General features: G+C 38.3%; 3 protein-coding genes across 4 annotated transcripts in view; 2 read left to right on the top strand and 1 right to left on the bottom strand.

The window, feature by feature from the left end:
* Nucleotides 1–653: 653 nt before the first annotated feature.
* LOC108749885 (40S ribosomal protein S13-like) lies at nucleotides 654–2752 on the bottom strand. Its single transcript, XM_018488895.1, has 3 exons — nucleotides 2642–2752; nucleotides 1572–1699; nucleotides 654–1004 (listed from the first exon to the last, which is right to left on the bottom strand). Exons 1-3 carry the CDS (start codon nucleotides 2662–2664, stop codon nucleotides 700–702), a joined length of 456 nt encoding a protein of 151 aa, XP_018344397.1. The 5' UTR covers nucleotides 2665–2752; the 3' UTR covers nucleotides 654–699.
* A 2321-nt stretch (nucleotides 2753–5073) lies between these two features.
* On the top strand, nucleotides 5074–16834 carry LOC108749999. Of its 2 annotated transcripts, none has more exons than XM_018489143.1 (12): nucleotides 5074–5681; nucleotides 5891–6065; nucleotides 6269–6340; nucleotides 6444–6860; nucleotides 7048–7278; nucleotides 7774–8283; nucleotides 9435–9676; nucleotides 9989–15515; nucleotides 15620–16073; nucleotides 16274–16371; nucleotides 16458–16586; nucleotides 16712–16834. In XM_018489143.1, exons 2-12 carry the CDS (start codon nucleotides 5937–5939, stop codon nucleotides 16832–16834), a joined length of 7932 nt encoding a protein of 2643 aa, XP_018344645.1. In that variant the 5' UTR covers nucleotides 5074–5681; nucleotides 5891–5936. The 2 variants fall into 2 exon arrangements, with proteins under 2 accessions (XP_018344645.1, XP_018344643.1); XM_018489141.1 differs by having other exon boundaries at nucleotides 9420–9676.
* Nucleotides 16835–17194: 360 nt separating this feature from the next.
* Nucleotides 17195–18300, top strand: part of LOC108750000 (CCA tRNA nucleotidyltransferase 1, mitochondrial) — a 5755-nt gene continuing 4649 nt past the window's right edge. The window contains exon 1 of the mRNA XM_018489145.1: nucleotides 17195–17287. Within this exon, the coding sequence (XP_018344647.1) occupies nucleotides 17285–17287 (3 nt within the window). The 5' untranslated portion in view covers nucleotides 17195–17284. The remainder of the gene's footprint in view (nucleotides 17288–18300) is intronic.

Raw genomic sequence — 18300 nt, 5'->3', positions numbered from 1 at the left:
AAGTTTGGCGAAAGCGAGATAGAAAGTTTTAGTGCAGTTTATTGCAGCGACAAACAACAGGCGTTGTGTCGAACAATTTCCATGTCCCGGCAATGCGAGAGACAACGTACGGCGTTCGTGTCTCGTCAATTAAGAACAAGCACCTACTTTTGCTACTTCGTCAAGTGAAATATCCGGTGGTATCGGATGAATATTAATTAAAAATTCTATGTTGTTAGTCCGCACGTTGCTTTTAGATTTTATCATTCCGTTCAAATTAGAATAAATAAAAAAAGAATTTTAAATTAATCTATTATACATACAGAAAGTATTAATTAAATATAAAACCAATCTCAAGAATCGGAAAAATTCTTAGCAGAATTTCTGTTAATTTTTTCTAATTCGCATGTACTTTGTAAGACCATTATGTTAATAAAAGATTATTTTAAATTATTTTTGCTCATTTGCGGATTTTTAATGAATTTCTAAATTACAACTTCTAAATTAATATTTAATGAAAAAGTAGAGGACTATTCTATCCAGTTTAGTTTAACTGAAAAAGTATTACATTTATTATCAAACAGGTTGTATGTGTATGCGTGTATATGTGTACATATACATCGCGTGTGTATAACGTAATTCGTAGTGGCAGTATCAATAAAAAAATATGTAAATTGATGTCTTCGAATTTTATTAAAGCATATGTAAATACAAACAAAATCAAGCTACAAGAGCACTGGCCGTTGAACTTTCGTATTTCCAATTTGGTGGCAGAGAGCCTTTTGCCTTATAGTAACGCGCCAATCTGTGAATTCTTGACTCGACGAGAATTAAACGGAATTTGGAATCTTTATCTTTGCGATTTCGTTCCAAGTGTTTACGCACAGCTACGGCCTTTTTGATCAGGTAATAAAGATCCTCTGGAAGATCAGGAGCTAGACCCATACTCTTTACAATGCGCAGAATCTTATTTCCTGTACGGAATCGTACTTGTGCTACTCCATGTGAGTCACGAAGTATGACACCTATAAAAATACAAAATATATTATACACGGTTTTTTTGTCATTTTAATAACACACAAAAAAAAGTACCCTGTGCTGGGGTGGAGACCCAGCTAATCTTATATATTTTAAATCGCTGAATACGAATCTGACATCAAAATAGAACTATCCAGCATAAATTTTCAATCTAGAGCGAAACAATGACCCATTTTTTTCCATTTTTTTCGCTCTAGATTAAAAATTTATCCTGAATGGTAACCTATTTTGATGTCAGATTCATATTCAGCGACTTAAAGTACATAAGAATAGCTGGGTCTCCACCCAAGTATAGGGTATGTTTTTTTTGGGGCTTTGTGTCAATATCAAACTTGTTATTTTACAAAAGTATCAGTGATAACCTATTGTGAAATGACAAATAATCAAATTCACATCAAACATCACTTATTATGATCTTGCAAACATATTTGAGAGAATCAAATTAAAAACTCAAAAATCCCCCGTGTAGAGTTTGCCTTTAAATACATTGATTCCTTTAAATTAGCAGCTAGTAAAGCTTTTATTAACAGAAAAATAATGTATATCAAAATTACCAATTTGAGATGGTGTATGTCCTTTTTTCGCTAGCTTGTAGATAAGTTCTTTGCAATCTTCTGGTGTTAGTTTCAACCAAGTTGGTACACTTCGTCGGTAAGGAAGCGCCGACTGGGATATACCTTTTCTAAAAAATATAATATGCCATCATATAATCTTCATCATTTTAAACTATAAAAAAAATATATATATAATGAAATTTAAAAATATACATAATTAATTTATAAAAAATAAATCATATTTAAAAATTTTTTTAGTACATTACAAGAATATTTAGGAAGTAATTTTTCAGAAGTATCTGTATTATATGAAAATACTGAAACTATATATTGTATAAAAAAAACGAATAACGGTAATAAAAAGTTAAAAGCTAAATAATGATCAGAGAGGAGTTATTGACCAATATAATAATGTAAGAATTATAAAATATTAAATAAAATTTAATATAACCAATACATTAAAAATAAGCATTATAGCTTGTTTTTAATATATATTGGATATATTAAATCCAATATTTTATAATACTCTTTGTCTCTGCTTGGCTTTTTCTTATATTAGATATAAAAGATTAAATTCTTTATCATTAAACACGTTTCTACTATACTGTTAAAGATTAACAAATAAATTAACATTGCATGTCAGTAACTTGATTAAATACTCATGCTTGACAAGTGTTTAACTGGCATTGCAGTTACAGAAGAAATAACGCCTAATGCGAACGCGATTACACTATGCGTACACGTGATAGGTTATGTATTCGTAAAAGCAGCGTGCTTGGTTTACCAAGATACATGGCATACAAAAAAGCCGAATCATTAGATCGCTCAACAACTATAAATTATAAATTATAAAGTCGATAAATGATAGGATAATTGATCATTCGAATGAAAAGAACGGAGTCACAAACACATGGTCATTGGATGTGCACACTGACAGACATCTCGACGCCCATGGTATAAGATATACTCTTATATCGTGTCGACGCCGAGGATCTTAGTAAATCGCAAGTGTCGCAGCACAAATAATTAAAGAGATTACATCGATAATACGATAAATATTATAATGTTACCCATGTGAGTGCATACGACCCATCTTGTTAAGATTTTTCCAACAACGTTGTCCACGAAAGGAAAAATAAAAGAGGACGGCGAGAGAAGATGGCGCCCTTCTTCGGTTAATGAAAAGCCGGAAACACAATGGGCGCGTTCAAGTCGACAAAGCGGCTAGGTCTGCACGCCGAGCAATTAAACATGATTGGTTGGATCCACAGATAAGGACCAATCATGCTCATTCGCTCGGCAAGCCTCGCTTGCGAACTGGCTCAAATACTGCGTTCAGCGAACTTAACAGTTGAATTAGCGCTCGCTGCTATTGATGTATTCTTCCAGATCGAAAATGCTAATTGGATGATCTAAAAGAATACACAATGGGTGCGATCTACTTTATGCTGCAAATGCTTTAAAGCATTCTTTGATTGGTCAATTTGTCAATTTGTAAAATTTTTTTTTCTGATTGATTAACGAAGTATTTACAGCACTAAGTAGATCACATTCAATAGGTGTATTCGTATTTTATAGCCATAGGCTTTAGAGTTGCCGCACACAAAATTCCGCAACAGTGGCCTAGATTCCACCGAGGGTTTGAACCAGATCAGAATATAACAATCAACTACAGTCGAGTATTTCTTTATCATTCGACTGTAACAAGGGAATACTCGAGTATAGTTGATTGGTTCTTATATTCTGAGCAGATTTAAACTTTAGGTGGAAACTAGGCCACTGTTGCGGAATTTTGTGTGCAGCAGCCCTAAAACTTATGAGGCCAATAACCGTACGGCCGGAATCAGACTACGCATTGAAGAGTGAGATTGAAGATTGAAAGATTGAAGTTTGACCAATCAAAACAAAAAGAACCAGAATTTTTTTGTTTTTATTGACACTTCAATAAAATTTCAATTTTTAATCTTTAATCTCAATTTTCAATGCATTGTCTGATTTCAACCTATAACGTAAACTTATAACTAGCCGATGAGCTAATCAGGATATTGCTTTAAGTTAACGTAACGGAGATGGAAATAATAGTAAACTTATCATAGTCCCGTAATAAGGTGAATTTCAACCGATTAAAATTCGCCTTATGGATAAGTTTATTGTTATTTTCATTTCCGTTAGAATATGTAGATCTAAAGCAGTATCCTGATTGGCTCATCGGCTTAAGTTCACGTCTTAAAGTTACTGTTACAGAAATTTTGTCTGTGGCAGCCCTTAGACCGGAATCAGACTACACATTGAAGAATGAGATTAAAGACTGATTGAAAGACTGAAGTTTGATTAATCAGAACAAAAGGAGCCAAAACTTCTTTGTCTTTATTGATGAAATTTCAATCTTTATTTTCCGGCCTTAGCTGGATTTATATTGGTCTTAATCGTATGCCGTAAGGTTCCTAAAATACCAGAGTCTGGCCATTCCTCCATCCTCTCTTGTGATTGGCGTGCTCACACAATGGCAATACCAATCGAGAACGCACATTCATATCACTAATAATTGAGAGCAAACTCATATTTCGAACACGTACGCCATTTTTAGGGCACGACTAGACTCTGGTATCTAGCAACTATTCTATTATCAAATGAGAGGGGAATACTCGATACTGTGATTAGTTAATTCTTACAGATTACTTAGAGAAGCAATAAGGAGGAAGCTGCCATTAATAACGTACTTACCTTCTCTTCTTGTGTCGCTGAAAGAAAAGCGATATTAGTGATAAAGTGTATTAATATATACTTACCTCAATTAGAGACCATTGTACGTCGAATTAAAATAAATCTGTTGTGATAGTTTATACGATAATCGCTATGATTCGTCATTTGTCTCCTTTTCGCGCGAATTTTGCCTTCGCGACGCCATAGTAATTGGTCAATTTTTACAAATTACTGCATACCACTTTCTCCTTGTGAGACTCTCTACCTTTTAGGCTTTGACTGTATAACTTCACTTTAATTATTTTTTAAAGTATGCATAATTTATATATTATTATTTATAATTTATATATATATATATCATATATGTGTATATAGATACGTATAATGCAGTCTAGCATAGAAATTGAAAACAGATCATTGGTCTGTTCATTTTGTTCGCACTTTTTGCATTCAATATCTTTGCATTCTCTCTTTTCAATGCCCAAATATACATCTATCTCATTTTAAGTTCGAAAATTTTTAGGGATTTTAAGCAACGCGAACCAGCTGTTAGTTATTGTAATTTAAGTGAACAAATTTACTAAAATATTTATAATTTTATTGGTCGACATCTAGTAAATTTTGTTCACTTTTGTAATTTTCGTCTCTTTTCAAATCGCTCGTTCAAATTCAAATTGTACGACAGTGCGCTTACTTCCGATCGGTCGGGTACTACGCTCGACGTTTCTTGTACTTTCGCCTCGTCTCAAATGCAAGGCCGGAAGTGACGTCACAACGTTATATCCATACACCACCACGGCAAGCACGGCGTCCGCGATCCAATATGTCCGCAGTCTCACGATAGAACGCGTTACTTTTCGGTATATTGTCGCAGGAGAGAGTCAGAGGAGATAATTCTGACGCGAACGGCTCAAGGCCGTTCCGTCCGTACGAGAATCGTGGGATCAGTGCCGCATGCCCGCGATTCGTCGGCGTGCGACACGATCACGGAAGGAATCAGGAGCAACACCGAGAGTAAGAGAACGAGAGGGACGGAGTGAGGAAGAGAGAGAGAGAGAGAGAGAGAGAGAGTGAGTAAGAACGAAGCGGGACGGAAATCGAGAAGCGTCAACTCTGGTCAACTCGCATCGGTGCGATCCTAGACACGTTCTCGTGAGCTCGTTTCTACGGCATCGAGAACTACTGGGTGCGACCGCGACGCGGGATCAGCAACGGCTTTCGTGAGCCGTCGTCGACGACGCGGAGAGTGCGCGCGAAATCGTGGGATCGTCCACCGCGCCGCCGTCATCCACCAGCAGCTCATCAGGATAACCGAGCTGACAACGTTTCCCAGATGTCGATCATCATCGTGTGGGACGATTTGGTCACGATTTGAGATTCCGGAGCGGGCGCATCGCGCAGCATCGAGTAATCCTCATTTAGATTATTCTGTTTAGGGTATCGCATGAGAGTCGCTCGCAAACTATACGCGAAATAAATTTGTATATTGCTTCCGTTGTTACAATAAGAAACCGAACAATATTTACGATAAAATTGAGATGGAGACTGAACGATTTGTTTTACTTTGTTAAAAATGGGTAGTACAGTGGATATTTGACATGAATTCTTGGTTACAGATCTATGAGAAGAATACAGGGGGTATGAATTGTAGTGATAGTCAAGATGTCAAGCGACAGCGATAATACTTGTTTAATACGTCATCATAATCACAAACGCAAGAAAATTGTCATTAGGGACAGTGATAGCAGCGATGAATCTGTTATTGTACAAATTCGAAGAAAGAAGAAACTTGTACGTTTGGAAATGCTTTAATTATTACAGTATCTTTAAATATTGATTAAATTAAATGTTTAATTCTAACTGTATAGTATTTATGGAATCTATTAAATCTTATTTGCATAGCCTATTCAATTTTATTTATATGGTCTTCTTTCTAAGTAAACATATTATTTGTTAAAAATTTACATCAATTTGCATTTATGTTACTGTTTCAGAGAGTCGTTAGCGAAGGAGAAAGCAGCAGCGATAGTGATGTACCTAAGCCTGTGATTAGACGACAAAACCATGTAAGTATTATGACTGTTATATTTTTTTAAAGAAATGTTTAATTAAATTTATTGATGACATATTTATTGGTGACATATCTTCATTAATATCATTTTGTTGCAGAGAGTTATTAGTGACGAATCTAATAGTAGCGAGGAAAGCAGATCCACGCATATTACAGATAGTAGTACATCCGAATGGGAAAGTGATTGGACTAGTTCAGATGAATCAAGTGGTGATAACCATAAATATACTGCTAAGCGTAAAGTTTTATCTAAAAGTAAAAGTGAGAATGCCAATAAACCTGGTTCCTCTTCATTAACTAATGCCAACGCTAACTCTGATAGCAGTGATGATCAGTCGGAAAAATGTCCTATATGTCTGCTACCATTTAGAAAACAGCAAGTTGGTATCCCATCTGAATGCGATCATTGCTTCTGTTTAGAATGTTTGTTAGAATGGAGTAAAAACATCAACACTTGCCCAGTGGATCGTACATCCTTCACTACAATTGTTGTTAGAAGTCATTTTGACGGCGAGGTAATTTTTTTTACAAATTTGTTATTTGATACTGTATGATTTAAAAATTAACACAAATAACCAAGCTGTACAAAAAATAATCTACCGAAAAAAAAAATATAGAGAGAGAGAGAGAGAGAGAGAGTGTGTAAATGAATTAAAAAATTATATCGCAATTTTAATGTGCATTTTTTTTTACTTTGCTTAGATCATAAATCATTTACCAGTAGAAGCTGTGCCGCGTATTGAGAATCAACCAGCAGATGATCCAACTTTTTGTGAAATATGTCATCAAAGTGATAGAGAGGATCGAATGTTACTTTGTGACAATTGCGACCGCGGCTATCATATGGAATGTTTAACACCCCCAATAACTACAGTTCCCATTGAAGAATGGTATTGTCCTGGGTGTACCGAAAGCAGCTCGACTAGACGATCGGTAACAACTTATTCATACTTAAAAAATATGTAAAGACGAGTTATGTGTTGTAACAATATACTACTTATGGATTACACTTTAATTGACAATTTTTTTCATATAAAATATTTTTTTAAATAAATAAACATTAATTTCAGATTTGATGTAATTTTTTTTTTAATGTAATTCTTTTTATGTAAACTTATTTCCATAATATACTTGAGATTTTTAAATTAAAAATACATACAGTAGTTTCAAAAAATTGAAAACTTAAATTAAATTACAAGATATAAAAACAAGTTGATATAATTGCCTGATATAATTTATTTAAAAAAACTTTAATTTTTTTATATAACATTTTCACATATGGATTAATTGAGTTTATATATAAAATGTTCTTTGATGTATAAAAAGATTATCTTTTCGGCTTTTTTATAAAAACCAGGTGTAATGAACATAATATAAAATTAAAATAAGAATATAAAAACTAATTCCTTCTTTTATTTATCTTTGCAGTATTTGTCGAGTTTTGTGCCAACTCTTATAACAACGGGGAGAAATACTAGACGTTTCTTTGATGAATTAGGAACGAACTTAAATATATTCCGTAATATACTTCCTCATGTCAATGATCGTATGTATCTACCTACCAGACGCGTTTCCAGAGTCAATTCTAGGCGCAATCATAATCGAACAGATGAGCAATGTATTGATCCAAACCAGCCGTCAACTTCGTCCGGCCTTGATTCGATTGGTGACAATAGCCGAAGTCGCTCTCCAAACACAAGCCTAGAAGGTAACGCTTCTTCCACGCGTTTGAATACAAAGTCTAAGACCAAAATGTCGAAAAGGAAAAAGAAAAAAACCAAGAATTCGAAAAAGAAAACCGGCAGTAATTTATTTCGAGAAGTGCGAATTAAAGAACTCAACAATGACGGCGAAGAGGAAGAAATAGTGACGTATGTCAAAATTGCATCATCCACGTCAAGGAGGAAGTGTAAGAAAAGTACAAAAAAAACCGGCAAGGTATAACGCTAATTTCTCCTCAAATGTAGCATAATAGCTTAACACGTAACATTGCTCATCGCATTGCCAGATGCGTATATAACATTTTTTAAATCTTTTTCATGTTTCGCGATAATGTGAATGTATATTCTGTTTGCATTCTCTTTATTTTGATTAATAAGTAAAAATTTTTGTATAATTCTCGTATTTTATGCTGTGTTTATTAAAATATATGTATATGTATAACTTAATTCTTATAAAATTGAATTGTACGGTCTGGTAATGCCAGGGTGTCTCATTAAGTGTTCATCATCTTGGTCTTCCGATCCAGACTATCCGATCACTGCTGTATTCCCCAATCATATTTATGCCACCTTCGTAACACAATTAAATTGAATTAGACTTTTCGATTGTAACTCATTGTTCTTAATTTATATAAATAAAATGATTTTCTCACACTAGATGCACTTGGTTTTTTTTCTTAATTTTGCAAATGACTTTATTATATTCATATGCTAAATCTTAGAAACTTCCTTTATATATTTATATGCTAAATTTTAGAAACCGTTTAACTTTAAGATTAAAGTCATATGTGTAATTGATTTCTTAATGTGATTTTTCTATTTGTAATATATTTTTATATAATTTGTGAAGTATAAGATATATTAATATAAGATAATAAAATAATATATTTTTGTAACTAAATACATTAAAAATATTTAAATCATGTACAAGAAGATTATCCTGAGAGCATTGCCATCAACAGCGATATATCTATTTAGTAATCTCAAGAGTAATATAAGCTAAATACTAAAGAACAATGAATTTACAAATTAATTTAATAGACTTATTTTAATGAGACTTTTAATTATCTTGCTTTCAAAATAATTTTAACTTATTATACTAATTAAACTTGTATATATTTTCTAAAATATTACACCCTAGTCAATAAAATCTAATAATTGCTTACTTTACTAATTTACTTCAACTTATCTATCTTTTTATCTTAAAGATAAATTTGAAAATATTTTAAGAGCTTTTTTTTCACAACGCCTTTTCCTCATGCTATTTTACGTTTTATTTTCATCTAATTTTTGTTATTAAATATATACATTGTCTATCGTATTTTTTCTGATCTTATAAAAGCACATATGTAGTTATTATTTCTCCAGAGGAGAAAATACAAGCGACGTGCGCGCATTCGAGCGTCCATGCTGAGTACACGAACAGTAAAAAGAAGATTGGCCTCTACACTCGGTATGCAGAAATCGAAGATGCCGCAGCTTGTACCTGTCATGAAAAATAACATCTCTATACCTGAGAAAAGCATTCTCATAAATGCCAGACACAGCGCTGGTATAGCTCAAGTCAGTCTCTTTGGAAATAATCTGGGATTAGATTACAGTCCACCTGGGTGAGCGATTGATCCTATTTATTCACTCTTGTCTTTAATTGATCCTCCTCCCACCTACAAGTTTGTGCAATTCTTTTCTTAAACGCAGATAAAGATAGTATGTTTCATTTTATTAATGCTGGATTGGACACTTTTTATTTTAGGCAAAGTGCATGAGATATTGCTCTATGTGTATCTATTACTCTATAATGTTTAATCCTCCATTGTTCAGATAATTTTGATTTTAAAAAGTTTGAAATATAACAAAAATAAAAATATAAGAAAATAATATTTTAGTGAAATATTTTAATAAAAAAATAATTTTTTCCTTAGATCGGACTATGACGATGAAGATTCCATTGGAATTGGAAGTGGTCCTATGATAAACGTACGACAACGACGATCAGCGATGCCGTCGATCAGACGCCGCGCTATTTTAAAAACTATGGTTGATCCAGTTAACGAAGTAGATAATACTAGTATAACAGATCTACTGAGCAGTATAATGAGCAATCAGGAACTGTGGCATTCATCCAAGAAGAAGACGGATGTGATCCTGAAGGCTGACGGCACGTTGTTTGTGAAAAATCTTGAAAAGGAAAACAAACATAGTATCAATAACAATGAGAGTCCGAAGAAGGAGAAGCGGGATAAGGAAGAAGTCACGCAACATGAGGAGGCAATCCTGAAAAAGGTGGACACACCATTGGATTTGTCTAGTATTAACTCTAGTGATATTACGCAGGCGCCAATGTACAACAATCCCTGTGGCGGTAGTGGTGGTGGTAATAGAGGCAACTTCCGGGGTTATGGTCGTGATAACGGTCGACACGGCGGCCACGGAGGGCAGACCTACGGCGGTGGCCGGGATTCACTACCACCAAGCGGTGGTGGCAGGCATAATTATAGCGGCGGGACCGGCGGTGGTGGTCCGCGGGACAACTTTGGAAATCGCGATTTTGGTCCGCCGCCGTTCTACAATCCAAATTTTGAGCACTGTGGCGGACCACCCATGTTTGGTGCCCACGCGCCACCGCCGCCGTTCCGTAACCGCAATCCTCAGCATTTCCGCAACGAACGGATGCGTTTTCCGCCGCCACCACCACCCAGCGAACGACCGTTTAATTTTACGGACGGCAATAGCGGCTTCGATCAGAGGCCGCCGTTTCCGCACGTGACGGATCGATTCTCTAGACCTCCTCGGCTACCCCCGTTAGGCATACCGCCTCCTGGTGCTCCGTCCGTTGCACCACCAAACGCACCGGAAACAATAAATATGCAGCAGTCGGTACACATGCACAACAATCTGCCTCCGGTCAACCTGCCGGAAGATATGACGCGAAACTATCAGCTACCATCTGAGCAGAATGATCGCATTGTGATGCCGGATCCCATGTCCGGATCACCTGTAATTGCGTCACCCATGGCTGTATCACCTGCTGCACGACAAGACAACGATGATTGCGATATTTATTGCGACATTGAACCACTAGCCAAGTCTGATTGCGATACACAGGAAGAGCTTCACAATAATAGCTCGATGATTTTGTTGCCACCGCCAGAACCGCCGTCTGGTTTGCTGAATTTTGAAGAAAACTCTAGAAGCGACAAGGACGACAGTGAGCAGGAACTGGTGATTGACGATAGTCATAAGGAGGAAACGCCAAGAGATCTGCCGATAAGCGGCGACAAATATGATCCGTTTGCAGCCGATAGTGATAGCAATGACGATGTAGCTACTCCATTGAAAACGTTGGAAAAGACAGACATGTTGCGAAACAGGATAGACAGTTGTAATATACCTATGCCAAGTGCGCCGCCGTTGGTCTCTGCGACTTATCCTTCGTTGCCAACTGCCGCGACGACGACTCAAAGCAGAGAACATGCACAGGAATCCATTCGGTTGACTGCGTACGATGATGATGATGATAATGACTCACAGTCGGACTGCCCAAATTTTTCCATCTACTCGTCGCAGACTATGGACGTGGCTAGACATACAGAACAGGAATTGTCACAGCAGCTGGGATCACTACAGCCGCCGCCGTTACCGCCCAACATCCCTGATGATGATGATATTATTGTGGGAGACATTCAAGCCTGCGATCTACCGGATTTGCCTCCTGAGCCGGCCGATCCTTATCTCGAGGCGTTGCAGAAGGAGCGTCAAACCTTAAGTAAGATACCGCCGAAGAAGATTTCGCATGACTCGCATCGTGGTAAGATTACCTTCAAAATCGGTAACAAAATTAGACTTAATAATCGGCTGAGTGGCCTGCAGTTGGACGATAATTCGCAGAACAGTGTTCTTCAGAAAAAAACTACGATGGCGTCATCGAGTGACAAACAGCAACAAGAGCAAGATAGCAATAAAGATGTCAGTTCGTCAAAATCAGAGATTGAATCCACAGTCGTACAATCGTCGATAGCGTTGGACCAGTTTATTAAAATAGGACCACAAATTGCTGAAGAAGAAGAAGAAGAAGAAGAGGAAAAAGAAGAAGATACGGAGTTGGAGCCCGTTTCAGAGAGTCCGAAAAAGAAAGAGTCATTTAAACTTGATAGTCAACGCGGAAGCAAAGAATTCCGTTCCGAGAACTCGTCGGATGAAGAAGCTACAATAGTTGATGAGAGACTGAAACATGTCGATGCTTCATCCAATAAGAAGGAAGAGGAAGACAATGAACAAGAAGTGCAATCGGCGGCGGCAAATACCACACCACAAGAGACCATAGCGGTCACGGAAAGCGCAATGTCATCGCCCACTCTTGACATGGCTCGGTTATCACCAAGAAAATTCGACAGCAGCGAGCTGAGTATTGAATGCAGTTCAGAAGACTTGGAAGGTGGTGACACGACAAACAAAACCATGTTATCTCGTTCAAATACCGAGATGCAAGGTGAGATGACTGCAGACGACTCGCAAGAGCGAGAGTCGAGCAGTGATGACGAGCGTTCATCGAGCAGCCATAAACTTGCCAAAGCGAATGATAATAAGGACGACAAGGACGATGATAAAGCGTCGAGCGACAATGAGGATCCAAATTTATCGGATCAACGACACGAGAAGGAAAGTTTCTCGACGGTAGATGATGAAGTAGAGCAATTCCCGATCGAGAAGGACAAGATAAACGAGCCACCTGTACCTACCACTTTCGATAACAATTGGGACTCGGATGGCGCTTACACACCTTGCAAAGACGAATTGCCCTTGAGGGATGAGAATACGCCGGTGGAGCGATGTATGCCGTTCGAGGCCGGCTTGGAGCCTATCACACCGACGAAGGACAAAACAAATGACGATCTGGATGACTGCAGATCACTGACTGGTTACGCTGAGCTGGGCACTGAGGCTATCTCCGAAACTGACGACGCGATAAATTTCGAGGAGGAATTGATCGCCTTGGCATTACGTAAAGAGAGAGAGAAAGAGATGGAGGATGGCGAGATATTAGATGAGAGTAAACTGGAGACGAAGGAGCGTGAAAAATTCAGAGAGGATAAAGAAGACGGTAAAAAGAAGAGGAAAAAGGACAAAAAGGAAAAGAGCAAGGAGAGCACGGAGAAAAACAAAGAGAACATTTCATCAGATAATCTGGTCTCTTGGAAGAAACTTTCAAAAAATACAAAGGACAGGCCATACCGCGATAAGGATAAACGGTCTAAGTCGAAGGAGAGGGAAAGAGAAAAGGACAAGTCTTCTAAGAAAAAGACAAAGGAAATTAGTAAAAAGAAGGAGAAGAGAAAAGAATTGCCGCGATATGATGTAAGAAAGATCGTGGCTGAGAAACCGTCACGACCGAGAAAGGATGAGTATGGCAGGGACATCAGGGAGAAGTCACGAAGCAGATCGAGAAGTCGTTCGTCGAACAGAATTCAATTGAGAGTCTCAAAGGATCGACGAAGTCAATCGTATTTGAAGGGACGATCGAAGAGTAGGTCCCGTCTCCGATTATCCTGGTCAAGAGATCGTGGCCAATCGTATTCCAAATCATGCCGTTCCAATTCACGCAAAAGATCGTCGTCTCATATCAGACGCAAGTCGCGAAGGCGATCTCTATCGAGACGGTATTCCATATCGCGTAGAAGATCGCGTTCGCTGTCTCGCAAGCGGCGATCGTTGTCGCCTAGACGACGTAGGCGATCACTGTCGAGATCGCGCGATAAGCGGAAAGAGAAGACGAAGAAGTACAAGTCGCGCAGTCGCTCTAGGAACCGTAAGAGATCACGCAGCAAGTCGCCGAAGAGGACGTCCAAGGCACGCGAGAAGAAGCACGGCAAGAGGAAGGCGCACAGTCGGTCGCGGTCGAAGGCCAGATCAATCTCGCGAGAGCGGGATCGTAACAGGAACTGGGAACAGCTGAATGAGAGAAAGAGTGTGGAGCAGGAGCAGCAGTTTCCACGCGAGCGTGAAGAGCGCGAGCGTTCGTGGAGCGCGCAGTGGACGCCTTCCTGGTCGCGTTCGAGATCGAAGACACCACCGCATATCCAGCAGGAGCCAATCGGGGCGCGAAATTGGTCACCACCATCTGTACTGGATAACGTGTCGCCAAAGAATCTGACTGTCATATTAACGAACAAGGAAGCGATAAAGAAGAAGAAGAAGGAACGGCGGAAAGAGAGTCGGAAGTCCAAGGAGGCGGAGAAACGGCGAAAGAACAAACGCAACAGGACTCCACCGCCGTCGAAAGAAGTATTTGCTAGCGGTGACAATATACTGGTTAGCGTATGCTTCAACAAAGACAACGAGACGAATCCGTTGTCCTTACCGTTAGAGTTACCAACTACTATTCCATTGTCACCTCCAATAAAACGTCGTCGAAGAGAGTCCGTTCAGACGGAGACTACGCCTTCCACGAAACGATCCAAGAAAGATAAGACGAAAGATAAGCGATCGAAGTCACCGAAGGCGAAGAAGGATAAGAAGAAGAAATCCAAGGCGGCAGAGATCGCAGCGACGAAGAAACCCGTGGCCGTGATCGATCTGGATCAATCGCCGTTCCGCGAACAAACGCCATCGCCTCGCGACGTTATAGTACTGAGCGACGATGATGACAAGCAGGTACAGGAAACGCTTGCTGCATCGCCGGAACAATGCCCACCGTCGCAGGCATCACCACCGCGTGAGCAGTTTATCTCGCAAGGTCCTAAAACGCCGCCGGAGCCGCAGATCAAATTCTCCATAAACAAGCAGCCCAGCAATCTTAGACCGTCCCTGATAAATCCGCTATTGGAAGAGGAAGAAGAAGAGGAAGAGGAGGAGGAAGAAGAAGAGATGATGGACGAGCGAGCCGAAGAGGAGCTAGAGATGCGAGCGCAAGAGGAATTGGAGCTGCGTCTCAAGATCGGCCCCAACACACCTCCTGAGCCACCAACATCTCCGCCAACTTCTCCGGACGCTTACGATCCCTTTGACCCAACTAAATCTCGTTCACCAACGCCGGACGCCAGCCAAGAAGCAACGCCAAACGACGAGCATGACCGAGCGCAGCGCAACTCGCCAAGGAAGCACGATGGAGCTGCGGACACTCCGTTGCCATTGGACGAGCCCAGTCAACAGCAAGAACAACCTCCTCAGGAGAAGCCAATAGAGAAGCCAAAGATAATATCGATAGTGACTATCAAGAGACCATCACCTCAGAGAGATGTTTCCGCGTCTCCAGTGCCAGAGAGCCAGACTGACGTAACCCAATCATGCAGCAATAGTCCGCCCAAGACCCAGCAGAACCCGCAAAATGTGCAATCAACTGTCAATCCGTTTAGTACTATCAATCCTGTCTTAGCGACGGTAGCGGCCGCAGTGCAGAGAAGCTTCAATACTAGCAACACGTCTAATCCCGCACAAAGAACTCTGTTGCAGGTATTCGATTTGTTTTTGTTTTATTTAAATGTTAATTTTAATCAATTCATTCTAAGTATTATGAATTGCTAAATCAAATCGTTTGGTACTTGGTTTTTTTGCAGCCTAATCGCATCTCGCCGAGCAATCAGATAAAGCAACGCACAAACGACAGACCGCAGCTTCCTAATGTGTTTGCAAATTCTGCGAAGTCATCCACTTTGCCGCGATCTTCCAAATCCACTCAGAATAAAAACAGCTCGACGGTAGGGCAGAACGGAAACGATGCGACCATAGATATGACGAACGACAATATCATCGACATGTCGTCCCCTTATTCACCGGGATCGACCCTGAGTGATAGCCTGTTCGATCCACCTAGTCCTGTCAACTTTAATAACTCACCCGTTGCAAATGCACCACCACCTGCCGCTGTTAAAACCAGCGGCACACCGAAGACCAACAAGAGTGCGGAGAAGAAAGATCCGTTCGACGCGTTATTCGGTGGAATACTGCCTCCAATTAAGACTGTAACCAAAAACAGAATTAAAAAGGTTACTAAGGAAAAGGCGAAGAAGTGTACGTACTTTAATTTTCGTTTTTTTTTTATTGAGACGATACAAAGAGATCCGAGTCTTATTTGTAGTAATTATTGTATATATGAACAATATAACAGATATAAAATTACTATAAAATTAAAAGTTTCATTTTTTTTAAAAGTTTTATCATATTTTATCACGAATATATTTCAGTAATTATGTAAATGATGTATTTTATAGCTACCAATCCTAAGGTTGGCGTACGCATGGACGAGAATCAGCTTCAAATTCTGGACGATCTTCCTAGCTCTGCCGTAGAAATGCAAGTTAAAGATAAGGTATGTCAACGACGTTAATGTAATTTATAAAATTACATATAATATATAATAAAATGTTGTAAAATTTTTTATCTGTGTTGTTGCAGTTTCTTAAAAAACTAAACCGACAAGAGAGAGTCGTAGAAGAAGTGAAATTGGTTCTCAAACCCCATTATACCAAAAAGCACATCACAAAAGAGGAATACAAAGACATCATGCGCAAAGCAGTACCTAAGGTGAATATTATTTAAATTTTTTATTAATTAAAAGTAATATTGAATAAACATAATCCAAGTAATAAGAATACACATAATAATACAAGTAATACACATAATAAAATATCCTACAATCTCAATTACAGATATGCCATAATAAGACAGGTGAAATTAATCCTAAAAAGATAGCCCATCTAATAGAAGCGTACGTAAAGAAATGTCGAAATAACAAGAAGAAGACTTCTGGTAAATTAACGAAACCTACGTAAGTGCAATTTAAATACAATTGCATTATGCAGCTTTTATATTAATAAAATGAAGTTTAGAACGCGCTTAATTAATACACACATCAATACACACACATACACACACACATACACACACACACACACGTATTACAAACGAAATTAATGACTACATTTACACGGCATCCTTAATCAGGTTTAATAACATCCGTTATGAAACTGGCCAATCACAGTCGCGTTCCATTCTTCCGAAAAACTGCTGTGATTGGCTAATTTCATAACTACGGATGTTATGATTAAGCGTGCCGTGTAAATATAGTCAATGCTTCTCTCATTTTCATGCAACTGTGTTTAATGAAATTTACAGGAAAACTCTATGGAGTTGATCACGTGTTGGCAATCCTAGCGCATTAGAAAGTTCTTCAACGTTAGGCCTTTCCTTAGACCACGCGTAAAACACATTCTCTCTTCTGGATGGTAAGTGAATTAGAAATATGCATATACATATGTATTTATATACATATGCATATATCTATACTATGTATATGCATGCATCTTTGCATACACATCTATTGATGAGCGAAATATGTATTGTGTGTACATACTTAATTCATTAATTGTATAAGCGTAATATTTTTATTTATCTAATTGTTTAAATACGAAAGAATAAGAGTTCGTGATTATTATTATTCACAAATATTAACGTATAGGTACGAACGATTGCACGTATTCGCGAAGGCACTCGATGATGTACAGCCTCTGTCCGAATATACAGCTGTACATTGCGATGCCTTTTAAAATTCGGTTCGGATCACGATCAACGATCCTCCGCTAAACTAACTAGGAAATATTATTGTACGATAAGGTTATAATTTAGAGTGTGATTGCGTAATTCAAAAAAGTGAAATGAATAACGAAAGAACGCTCAAGTAATTTGAATCGCTATTTATGAAAGAGGAAACAGATGGCCAGGTGTATTTTCCCAACAACTTGCAGTGTAAAAAAATTAATAGATCCTTAAATCAAGATAGATTCTTAAACCTTTATATAAGCGAAAAATGGCCTGCTGAGATCTTTTACCAACGAGTATGTTTCCGAGAGTACAAGATATGTGCGGCACCTTGTTTCACTTTATTCATATTATGTAAACAGAAGATAAAATGGCACACAAGTAAAACACATTTCTGATCAGCGACTTCAAATGTAGATAAATCATGTATAAAAATGCCGGATGTTGTCCCTGTATGTAAAATCGATATAAGTTGCGTTTTACTATGCTTATATGATTCCGTACGCCCGAATATGTAAAAGAGACTTTAAGACGTCAATTTTTAACAGCCTGTTCCGCTTTTCAGAAAAAAAAAATAGTACTGTCTTATAGATACTGTAACCCGTATTCATGTCTCGCCTTTAGCAGTAAACGCGGCTCGTGTGTCATAGTTCACATGATACGCCTTCGTTATTTACATGTATATACATACATATATGAT

This window comes from Trachymyrmex septentrionalis, unplaced genomic scaffold, assembly GCF_001594115.1.
Source record: "Trachymyrmex septentrionalis isolate Tsep2-gDNA-1 unplaced genomic scaffold, Tsep1.0 scaffold32, whole genome shotgun sequence".
In the NCBI taxonomy this organism is placed as follows: domain Eukaryota; kingdom Metazoa; phylum Arthropoda; class Insecta; order Hymenoptera; family Formicidae; genus Trachymyrmex; species Trachymyrmex septentrionalis.
This window is presented reverse-complemented; position numbering and strand designations above follow the sequence as displayed.